The sequence below is a fragment of the Asparagus officinalis genome, chromosome 5, assembly GCF_001876935.1.
Source record: "Asparagus officinalis chromosome 5, Aspof.V1, whole genome shotgun sequence".
NCBI classification, from domain to species: Eukaryota; Viridiplantae; Streptophyta; class Magnoliopsida; order Asparagales; family Asparagaceae; genus Asparagus; species Asparagus officinalis.
Window position 1 is genome coordinate 125,016,752 of NC_033798.1, and position 11,799 is coordinate 125,028,550.

At 36.2% G+C, this 11,799-nt stretch overlaps 1 protein-coding gene across 3 annotated transcripts; it reads left to right on the forward strand.

Moving 5' to 3' along the window:
• On the forward strand, positions 1-8,405 carry LOC109841131 (probable E3 ubiquitin-protein ligase HIP1). 3 transcript variants are annotated; one of them, XM_020410001.1, is made up of 6 exons: positions 1-123; positions 3,062-4,564; positions 5,816-5,863; positions 6,698-6,808; positions 6,899-7,042; positions 8,032-8,405. In XM_020410001.1, exons 2-6 carry the CDS (start codon positions 3,158-3,160, stop codon positions 8,173-8,175), a joined length of 1,854 nt encoding a protein of 617 aa, XP_020265590.1. In that variant the 5' UTR covers positions 1-123; positions 3,062-3,157; the 3' UTR covers positions 8,176-8,405. The 3 variants fall into 3 exon arrangements, with proteins under 3 accessions (XP_020265590.1, XP_020265592.1, XP_020265591.1); XM_020410003.1 differs by having other exon boundaries at positions 5,819-5,863; XM_020410002.1 differs by having other exon boundaries at positions 29-51.

Consider the following 11,799-nt stretch of genomic DNA (forward strand, 5'->3'; position numbering starts at 1 on the left):
GGTAAAGTTGCTGGCTTTATTGGGGTTTCTCTTTTAAGGGGAAGGGAAGAGGTAAAAAAAAAATTGTTTTTCTTCTTTGTTTCAGCTCGATCTTTTGGTTCTAAGATCAGTTTTTGCTCAAAGGTACGTTCTTTAATAGAAGTTTTGTTTGATTACTTGCAATTTTGATGTTGTGTTGAGCTATGAGGAAGATCTGTGGATGGATGTCATGTTAGAATTTTTTTGGAATCTGGGTTCGTTGAATATTGAATGTTTTTATCTGGATTGTTTAAGTTAATTCCTTCTTGATCAGGTCTTTTTTTTTTATTTTATGAAATCGTCTTGGGTTCTCACTGTGGTCACCAAGCTCCGATCTTGACCTTTTCCTAGCTGTTTTGATCATCTGTTGAATCGGATTAGATGGTAAAGGTCTTAGCTTTGGTACCGATTAATGCATGTCTCAGTTTTTTTGAGCTCTGGCTTTTGTTCTTACGATGACGATGATACCGATGATTGCTGTGAAGATGCTGTTAGCTTGTTAAAATGCTTAGAAAACAAGCGTAGATAGCAGGTGTGCTATCTGCAGTGTTATTTTGTTTACAAAGCAGATGATATTGATGCATGCTTGTAAACTATGATGAAGAAAGTTAAAGGCACGTGATGGATATATGTTAACTTGGAATTTTGACAATATATAGCTTTTGGTACACATGGCAATTAGATCGGATGGCCCGATGTAATTGCAAGCTTAATGCTTGACAAAATGAGTGGTCTTTAGTATTGTTTAGAGGCATGACTTCAAGCAGCATGGTCGAAACTGGTGTAGATGAAACCAAGGTAATCAGTAGCAGCACATTGTGTAGGTGTACTACAAGTAAAAGGTTGCCTGTTCCAGAAGCTCCTTGCAGCCTTTGCAGCATAGGCTGCTGCTGATTCTGAACTCAAATTTTTTATAGATATAGGAGGGATGCATGCCACAACTAGTCCTTGTGGTTAGTATCTCTGAGGATGAAAATAAATTCTATTAATCATGTAGATGTTGCCATTCACTTCTCAAGCACTTGCATCATCTAGGTGTGGCAAATTGGAACTATCAACAATCCAGTAGTTAGTTTCAGAGGTCTGAGGAGGTTAGGAGAGAGATGATAGATTATGAAGACAATTTCTATATCCTACTTGATCAGGATTCCATATTTTTTTAGAGGAGGCTCCACTTTATCACATCAACAGCCCAGTGGTTCCATCCCAATTCCCAAGTGTTGGGGTTTGATTACATGAATCCTTTATCCGGAGCTCATTAGAAAAATGTTGAATGGTATATTGTGCTGTTTTAGATGAAATAACAATCCAATGTACTCTTATTTCTGAAGGTTAACTAAAATAAATGCAAGGTTAGGCAATAGAAATCATAATATATGGATTTCAATTGTGCTATTTCTATTTGGACTTTGTGATATTATGTTCATTGTAGTTGAAATTTTAATTCAAATGAGGAGAGGAATTAATATCTTTCAGGACATTCTTGTCAATTACGGTGGTAAACCTACAAGAAAGGGACTTCCACAAATAGACTACTGAATACTTTATTTGGGCTAGGCTATATAATTTGTTAAATTGATTTATGTGAATATTTCTCCTGTAAAATCTCTAATTCTTTTTCGGTAGCACTTAAAGTTTGAAGGGGGAAAAAGGTAAGAGCACACTAGAGGAAAATAGATTACAGATATATATTTGATTTTGTTATATACACAGTTTGAGGAAAAGTCAAGTTGAGAGGGTAAGCAGCTTGTCATCTGGTGAATCGCACTGCTTATATTTATACCAAAGAAATTTCCTTTTGGTATGTTTCCATACCCCCTAGGTTTTCAGTCTTTTAGACCTTGTTATAGGTACCCATCTTTTCTATTTATTTTTATTAGTAAATCAGCGAGGCTATCTAAGCATTAGCATTAGAATAATAAATTCCTGCAAAAAAAATTTCCTTCCCACCACACCTCCCTTTTCTTTCTCTTTACTAAACCAATATCGTTCCCCAGTTTTCTCGTATTCTCTTTTTTCTAACTGATAACCATCAGTTTATTGTTGCCTTTATTGGGTGTTCTCTTTTAAGGGAAGAGAGAAATGAGACTTCGGAGTTATTAAGATATCGTATAAAGAGAGAGGTAAAAGAAACAGTTTTATGATATAACCCACTGGGAGAAAATAGTGAAAGAAACAATTTTCTTCACTATCTTTTTATTTCCAGGATCAGATGTTGCTAGAGGTTAGGTCCTCTCATTTATTTTCTCTTTCCACTGTGATTATCCATCGATTTGGTGTTTTTAGCGATTTCTTTAGAAGATCTGTTGATGGCTATCAAGTTTGGAATTCTGGGGCATCTTTTCTTCTGTATTGTGATTTCTTTCTTTCTTTATTTTTTTTCCTATTCATTATATAAGCTTTTTTGGATTCATCAATGATATCTATGTCTATCTATCATGTCTAGAGTTTTCGTGTATTTTTTCTTTTATTTCTTTTAAATAGAGAACCTTGGTTTGCTTATTTTTCTTTAATTATTATTTTAATAAATTCCGCTTGCGATCATTTTCTACCTAGAACAACTTAAAGCTTTAGATGATCAAATCATAACAGTCCCCTTTTAATTCTCTGTCCTGACTCAGCTGCATATATATGTGTCATGTTATGCAGAACTTTTAGTATAAATTCCGTGTACAGATGATCAAGAGAACTTTATATCTCGGTAGAGACAATAGTTAACCAAGCCAACCTTTGTAATTCAGAGGTATTATGTAGTTCAGTGTGCTTCTGTATGAAAATCTGACATTAATCATTTATAATTGAATACGAGTGTTCTCCATCCTAGTTAACATGTTCCCATTCTGATATGACTTTCTTAAGTGCTGCTAGTTTGATATGCTTGAGTTGCAAATAATTTTATGCAATTGTCACTATCTATCTAGACAATAGTTATGCATTAAAATATATAGTTTTTCCTTCCTGAGAAGATAGCATATTTTCGAGTCATGAAGGTTAGCAAGAGGGAATTTAATATCTAACCCGAACTATTTTTGGTTTCTTTCAGGAAGTTTGTGCAACTGTTTAAGGCCAAAGGAGCACCTTTGAATCCATCTCTAAACCTTTTGAAGAAGATCTTCAGGTTTAGTGGGAGCACTTTGTCATGGATCAAGAAATATTATTGACCAATGTGATTCTCAATCCAGTTGAAACACCAAACTTGCCAAGCTCTCCAGTGTTTGCCACTGATGCTAATCCACCTTTCATAGATCTGTCTGATGAAGACTCTGCTGATTTGAGCATCTGGAGCTCAGGTGGACCAAGCTCCAGCCAGCATTCAATAGATCAAGTTGCTCATGGTGGGCCCAAGATGGAGCATAGCTGGGCCCCTTCTTTGACAATTAATGGGATACAGGGATCAAGGACAGAGGAAAGGCCATTGGAATTTACCAATGTGCTTCCCATGGAAAATGTGAATTTAAATCTAAACAACGATCCAGTGGATGATGGTCACTCGTTCTCACAAAATCCTGGTTTCCTTCAAAACTCAGACCACAATTTGGTTCATGGAATTGGTCAATTTTCAGCTCCTTCTAGTGCTGGCTCATCTGGTTCTCTTCATGTTATCTCATCAGGTAGTTCTTCAAATCCCTCGGGAAGTGGAAATTCATTAGATTGTCGGCGTTTGTCCTGCAAGAGGAAAAGCATTGAACAGTGTTCTTCAAGTGGAAGCCCGAGTTGCCTTTACCAAGGGGAGAGTAGTTTGATGCGTCCTTCTTTTCATCAGAGTGCTAATACTACTTTAAGTATAAATCCACCTGGAGAGCAGCTGAACTCAAGAAGTGGTAATACTACTTTAGGAAACACAGAAGGCTCACAGAGAAATTGTCGGATCAGGATCAACCCCCCACAAACTGTTGTTTCCCCTCATAGCCAGTGGAACCCAGGAAATAATCTTATGACCTCTGATCTTTTTTCTACTCGTCAAGTATCCAATCAGTTTATTCCATCACATCAAGCAGTTGACAGAGTAACTTCTTTGCAACTTCCTTCCTTAGTCCCGAACATGCACCCTTTCCCTGTAAACATAGCTTCTAGTTCAAGAACAGCCAGTTCTTCAAGATCTCTATCCATTGCGGGGCAAAGTTCTAGTGCATCCAGTTTACCGAGGAATAATATTGCCCCTGATATGAGGCACTTGATGCAACACTCGTCAAGTTTGAGTCTAGCTCCAACACCGCAAGCTAGAACGGGTCCACCGGTGGTTCAACCATCTGGGCCTACCTGGATTCCTCATCAAAATCCACCGACCCAATATCAACGGAGGTTGCCGGTGGTTGCTCGGCGGTCCTTGGTTCCTTCTGTGCCCTCTCGCTCAACTCAGGGCATCAATGCTCCCCCCCAATCTTCTTCTGCTCCTTTGAATAATTTTCAAGAGCTTAGAAACCAAAGTATTGCTGCTTTGCGACTTCAACAATCGTACTTAAGATCTGCAAATGGTGTTCTTGCTGATCTCTCAGCCGTCCGGTCTCTGGCGGCTACAAGGGATAGGAGCAGGGTTTTATCAGAGGTTCATATCATGCACTTTCAAACTTTTAACAGTCAGTGAATTTTTATACTTGAATATATCACACTGCTTACTCGTATGAATCCTTTTGCTAATAATTCTGTGTCTTGGTACTATATATTCTCTTGACCATTGTTTTATATATCCCCTACATGGCCGATATATTGGCCGATGTGTTTTTTTAGATATATTCTCTTGACCATTGTTTTATATATCCCCTACATGGCCGATATATTGGCCGATGTGTTTTTTTAGGCTTCCTGCAAAGCGATATGGTTTCAATATCCTTTATCGCTTTTGGCAATTTATGGGTGATATATGTGTTTTTCCGATATATCAAGTGACATTTCAGCCTTAGAAAATCAGCCAAAATATCGCAATATCAAATTGGACATTTATTTGTTTTAAAGGATTGATCCGGATTTATGGTCTAATCGAAGTCTGAATCCAAACAAATTATCTAAGTTACCGGAAACAAGAGTTAGGACTCATTTGAGACCAAATTCTTGTGCAAAAGTTTTCAAAAACACCACCTTTCTCAACTGCTCCATTCTTTGGTCCAACAAAATGTGGATATAAATGCCCGCCAATATCCGCCATCGGATATGGAATTTTTGCATTTGGCATGTCCCCAACACCGAACATTTTTGGTATGTCCCCGACATCGGACATTTACAACACTGCTCTTGACAAATATGTACACACACATGACACTCCAATATTTGTTAAATATCTTCACACGCACAGATGGCACTCCGATATTTGTTGAAGATCTCTACGTACACATATGACACTCAGATATTTGTTAAATATCTCCAATATCCGTGAATATCCGCCATCAGATATAGAATTTTTCTCTCCGGCATGTCCCCAACATCGGACATTTAGAACACTGCTCTTGACAAATATGTACTTTTTCCCATTTGTTATATATTCTCTTGACAAATACATACCTACATTCTTCCCTGAATAGTGTTCATGTCACTATATAACATGGGGATGAATTTATAAAGCATGTTAAGTCCATCCATATGCTCTTTCTTCTTTTATATCATCAAAATCTTGTGCGCTTTACAAAATCAGGGTTGTCCGTTCTTTGTTGATCATTGGAGGAAGAGCTTAAAAATCATTTTTAGTTTCAGTTCCTTTTACTGCTTATGTGCATTTTCAAATTTCTGTCTTAAACGATTGTATCAACCTTATTGTTCTCTTATTTGACCTTATTGTTCACATATTTCCCATTTCTGTCTGTAGCAGATTCGGAATGCACTTGCAAGGAGGGGGGAACATATGCAACTCGAGGTCAGCTTTCCGTCTAGTTCTTATGTTTTACTACTATATCGATGTCCTGAACTATTTGCAAGTGTAGGAAAATTTACCCATTCTCTTGTTATGAACAATCAATTGTCTTTCCTGGAGTCCTTTTGTTCATCCTTAATTAAATTCAAGAACCTTTTGTTATAGAGAATCACTTCACTTGCTTGCATCTCATGAAGGAATGTTTCAGCAACATTTTCCTAGTCGGAGTGACATTTTGTCATTCCTGAAAATGTTCTGGTAATGGCCGGAGATAATGTGAAGGAGAAATATCTGGGCTTTAATTTTCCATTTTATTTCTAATACTGGACTTCATGTTGAAATGATAATGATGCTGGCATCACGTTAAATGCTGGAGAGAATGAGGAGAGAATGAGGAGAGAAAGACTTTGCATTCTTCTGGAATTTAGGTACAGTTTAGGCCTGCATAAAGCATAAATGTCACATTAGCATTAAACCATGCATCTTAAGATGGATGGCATTCATTTTTACCAAACCAATTAAGCAATATAACTTGTACTGTGATTTTGTTGTACGGCTGTTGCTGTCTTCGGTTCAGTTACCTTTTCAAGAAAATTTTCCTTCACAATCCTTGTTATTTTCTTTGTCTGTGCACTTTCTCTCGTTAAAGCTTTCCTTTCCATGTCCTTCCTAGTTTTTTTTTCCGGGTCTTTTGTTCTTTTTAATTCCTTAATGAAGGACACACATGTTTGGTTTCTTGTTTTGTACCATAATCATGTCAAGAGTCATCGTTACCAGTAAAGTATTAGTTACATTAGAGTTGCTTCATTTCGGGATTTTATGTGGATATTATAACAGGGAGTGCAGGGCGTGCTGTTGTTTGACCCGTCTGTACTTTATGGAGGGGCTGCCGAGTTGCATGATAGGCACAGAGATATGAGACTTGATGTCGATAACATGTCTTATGAGGTAATCAAAATTGAAGTTTATGTTGATAGATCAGAAGTATCTTTTAATTGTGAAGATAATTTTTAAACATTGAGCTTAATTTTTTTGCAGGAGTTACTTGCACTAACAGAGAGGATAGGAAACGTTAGCACTGGGCTCAGTGAAGAAACAATTTTGAAGCACTTGAAGCAGTGGAAATATATATCCCTTACGGAGGAAATACCCAGTGAAGTGGAGCCATGTTGTATTTGTCAGGTATGAGGCAATTCAATCTCTTGAAGTTGGCTTTGAAAACTGTTTTATATAAGTTTGGTATTTAGTAACAGGTATCCAATGTCCATACGATTGAGTTCTGCAATTTCCCTAAGTTCAGCTGTATTGGAAAAATTGCAATAGATCCCTCCAAGTTTTTAAAAGTGACGCTTGACCCTCCTCATTTTCAGTTCCTAGTCAAATGATTATCATCTTTTGGATCTAATAATTAATTTTCACTATGATAACTATATGCATCTTTGTATGATACTAGAGATAATTGTGACATCCTATGACCGACGTTTTTAATCGAAATTAATTTCATGTAAAGTTGAAATGAAGGGTTCAATTTTTTGAAACCCAAAGGGGGTCTCTGTCATTATGTAAATGTTGGAGGATTCTATCCTATCTATATTTATTGAGTCCATTCCTGGTTTAACCATGGGTTGAAAATAGAAGAGAAATACAGAAAAAGTCAACTTTTTCTCTGAGACGGGAGAGATAATAGACAGGGCCTCCATTTACTTTTTTTTAGGAGGTTCTGCTTTATTAGACCCCCAAATCTTTCTTAATTCTATATAGTCCCTCTAAACTTCTCATTTCTAAATTAGACCACCAAATTTTCCATATCCGCTTGAAACGGGGTCCTATGTAAATCAACTTAACAGGTTTAGGGGTCTTATTTAAAACAACTTAATAGATTTGGGGCATTAGAGCAACTTAATGGATTTGGGGGTCTCATTTAGAAATACGGTCTAACATAGAACTAACAAATATTTAGGGGTCTGGTATGAAAATGCCCTTTTCTTTATTTTTTTGTTATCTTTTTAGTACATTCAAGTTTCTGTAGATGGTGCCTTCTTATGTTTATTCTGCTTATGGATATGCATTTTCTACTTATTGGAGTCAACAAATTCTAGTAAATATAGATTTTATTTATTTCCATCTGGTAGGCTCATAACAAGGATCTCTCTCTCTCTTTTAACTTGCAGGAAGAATATGTGGAAGAGGACAATGTTGGAAGACTGGACTGTGGGCATGATTTCCACACTGCTTGCATCAAACAATGGCTAACAATGAAGAACTTGTGTCCAATTTGCAAAACTACTGGCATGAACACATCAAAAGAAAGATAGATGAGAGGCACATTGCTCCCATCTAACCTCAGATTGAAAGAGAAATGGAAGGTTGAGGCATTAACGAGTGATGGCTTTCTTTGCCCCCCAATAGATTATAGAGAAGCCCATACTGGTTGGATAATACATTCTTGCTTTATTTTTATTTAATATTTGTTGTCCTTTTTTTTTACTTGTCATATGGTAATATTATTCATTTTATGGAAATTCTTTGGCTTTTTTGCATTTAATTTTTCCATTACATGGTCTGCCAAGCTTTTATTTGCGTTGCATCCTTCGATTGCGTGGTGTGTTCTCTCTCTTGCAAATGTTCTTGAAACTGAGGGGCTTTAGTTTATATGCACGCTTTGGTCAAAATTGTGTAGCTTCAAAATGCTGTTAGTGGATGGTATCACAATCTTTTTAGCTTCGTTGGCGATGGGAAGCTTCATTGAACTTATTCCTACGTTTTATGTTTTTCTTCATTTTGTTGGTGAACAGCTGTTGCAGGAAAATTATAATGTACGAAGCTGAAATGTACTCAGCAGCAGACTCGTGAATACTTTATGTCCAGTCTCTTTTTCACTGTACTATATATTTTTAGTCACTCGTTGGTCACTTTTTTTAGTATGAAAAGGACTGTATACGGCGAGCGTTTGCGAAAATTAAACATCACGTACTCTGTTAAAAGATATTGGATTATTTTTCTTCAATTTTCAACTTTTAAAAGAATTTTTGTGACAACAGTGGATTTGATGCCTCTTTCCGTGGTATTTTCCACTTTATTTTTCATTTCTAATTTGATTTCACTTTATTTTCCTAGATGAAATGCGTCGTTGAATCATTTCACAGGTGCATCAATGTTCAGCTTCGCAGTTTTCTTTCTTTCTTTTTGTTTTTGTTTTTGTTTTTTTAACCTTCTCTTTTTTTTGCTTTTTTTTTCTCTCGTTTTTTTAACCTTTTGTTGTTTTTGTGCTGAGCTATGGAGTAAATATAAGTATGTCAAGATTACTTGAAAATAATTTTTAAAAATTCTCGGAAATTATTTGAAATCTTGTTCTTAAATAGTTAAATGCAGTACATTAAATTAATAGATGCTGGTTTTCTTTCAGCACTCCGGTGGACCCCACGTCAATTCTTAACAGCAGGTACTTCTATCGTAGATGGAATAAATAATGTTCATTATCTTGGCTTGTCAAAGTTTGGCAGCAGCTCACGTACACTTATTTTATTCATCAACTTTGAACCAAACAACATCACAAACAGCCCCAAATATTCCCTACTCATATTTATTATCACCCCTTATTCCTTCAGCATAGTTTTGGGGGATAATCTTTATGCCTAAGCATTTTCAGAGGATATCCTCAGGATTTTGGCCAGGGAAGAGATGCATCAGATCACTGAGGTCCAAAAACTCCCCACACCCACACCGTGGGCTATATAACTCACTGGCCAATAATTAATCACAGTGCCTGCAGGATCTTCTTCCATTGATTCATCAGCTTCTTCAAGCTGCACAGGGTCAAAAATGTCATACACAATATTTCCGAAAAGGGTTAATTGTGTATAGACCCCCCTGACTACCCCCCAGTAGTGGATAGATCCTATGTAGTGTTAAGAAATTATTTGCTGTTTAGACTGTAATTAACACGAAATTAAGGTTTAAACGGTTAATAAAAAAAATCAGATATTAGCCGAATAAAATTACAACACGGAAATAAAATTAATTCAAAAGAAAATAAATAAAGTTTAGAAATTCGGCCTGATGATCGAAGCGTGCAAGCCACTGTCCCAAGAATCTAATTGCCCCCTCTCGTACAAAGCTACGCGGCAGTAGATCTCGGAGATACGACGACTCTCGGTCAGGCGACCTCCTTCTCGTCGGCACGAGCTTCAAGAAGGTTTTACGAACTCTTCGCGACTTTCAGGGAACTAGCAAAAGAATAACAGTAAAAGTTGCAATTCGAGAAGAGGAGAGAATGAAGAACTGTTGTGATTTTTCACTGTGTTTCAAACCATCGCAGCTATAGGTCATTTTATAGGTTGAAAACCGCCATTTAGATCCACAATTATCGCCCGTTTAGATCCACTAATCTCGCAGCTAAATATTTAACACGTTTTAATTGTTCCAATTTGTAAAAATAAAAATCTAAAATGTAGCAGGTTAAGGGTCCCTCAATCCGGGGCTGTATTCGTGTTCGCAGGTCGTGGGCGCGCGCCTCCCGACCCGAACCCAAAATGTAGTTTCATTGTTGCTAATAGGCCCCTGAAGAAAACAAAATTGTTTCTTGACAACTAGACCTCCTGAGGTTAAAAGAGTGATTTTTTTTCTCGCTTTGCGGGGTCTATTTGCAACGAGGTGATAGTATAAGTGGTAACTCCATTGTAATAGAACTATAAGGGGTCTACATGCAACCGGAAGATAGTACAGTGGGTCTACTAGCAACTAATCCTTTTGAAGATGATGGGGAAAAAAGGGAAAAAAAAAAGAGTTTTTGGTTTGTGATTTTGAATTAGATTATAGGGTGTTACCTCTGGAATCTCCTCTGCCAGTGATTGCTCCTTGCTATCTTCTTCTATTATGTTTATTTCCAAGATACGGTCTTCTTCAGTCTGCACAAGAGCATTAAAAATTCTTTATAAACGAATTGTTTTTTATTTCCATTGATAGACTATAAAATATATTGAAGCTCTGTCTATGAAAATGAAAGATAAGGTGCTTTAAAATATTTTTATTTCATGAGAAATAATCAAATTTTTTCTATTATAAATTTTTTTTTTGAATCAATGACAACAGAATTAATTTGATAAGAGGGGTAATTTTAAGGCAACATCGGAAACTTTCTTTATGTACGTTTCAAATTAATAGGATATGAGTAAGTAGCTTGAAAACTTGTTAAAACACACAAAAAAAATTTTGACTGATGGGACAAATAAGTTTTCTATATTTGTAATAGATAAGTTTGGAAAAATCAAGTAAACATGCTCAAAAGTACGGGGTACTAATTAAGTTCACATTTAAATCAAATAAAACATGAAAATGAGGGTAATAAAATACGAAGTACAGTTACTAGTAGAACACTAGAACTGGGAGTTGCAGTCAATTACCTCATTCTCCTCAGTGACAGTGGACATCCAATCTTCATCTCCCATTTCTATCTCCTCTATTTCAAGATCATTAAGATAGAAATAAATTTCGGCATTATCATTTCCATTAGTCATTTTTGGGCTTTTTGGAATATTTTGATTAGTGGTTTTAGCTAATACTATTTTCAAAGGCTAGATATTTGAAGAAAGAAGCATATATAGTGGTATTTATAGATTGCAAATGACTTTTGCATATCTGTACATTCATTTTTCCTTCGATAAATTGTTCCGAAAGTTTTTCGTAGCTTGCTTATTACGATACATGTTTACCTTTTTTAATTTATTCGAAATCTAACGCGACAAGATATTTAGCGCAAATTAAGAGGATGAATCTAAGACTCACTGAATCAAAAATTTGACGAAAATTGCGCAAATTTCAGTTGCTCTGAGAATAAAATGAACAAGTTCATGTGACAAATGAAAACATACCGTTTTGTGATAGGATCATTAGCAATGTACATTCATTCAACCAAAATAAATTCCCAGACATTGCTTTAT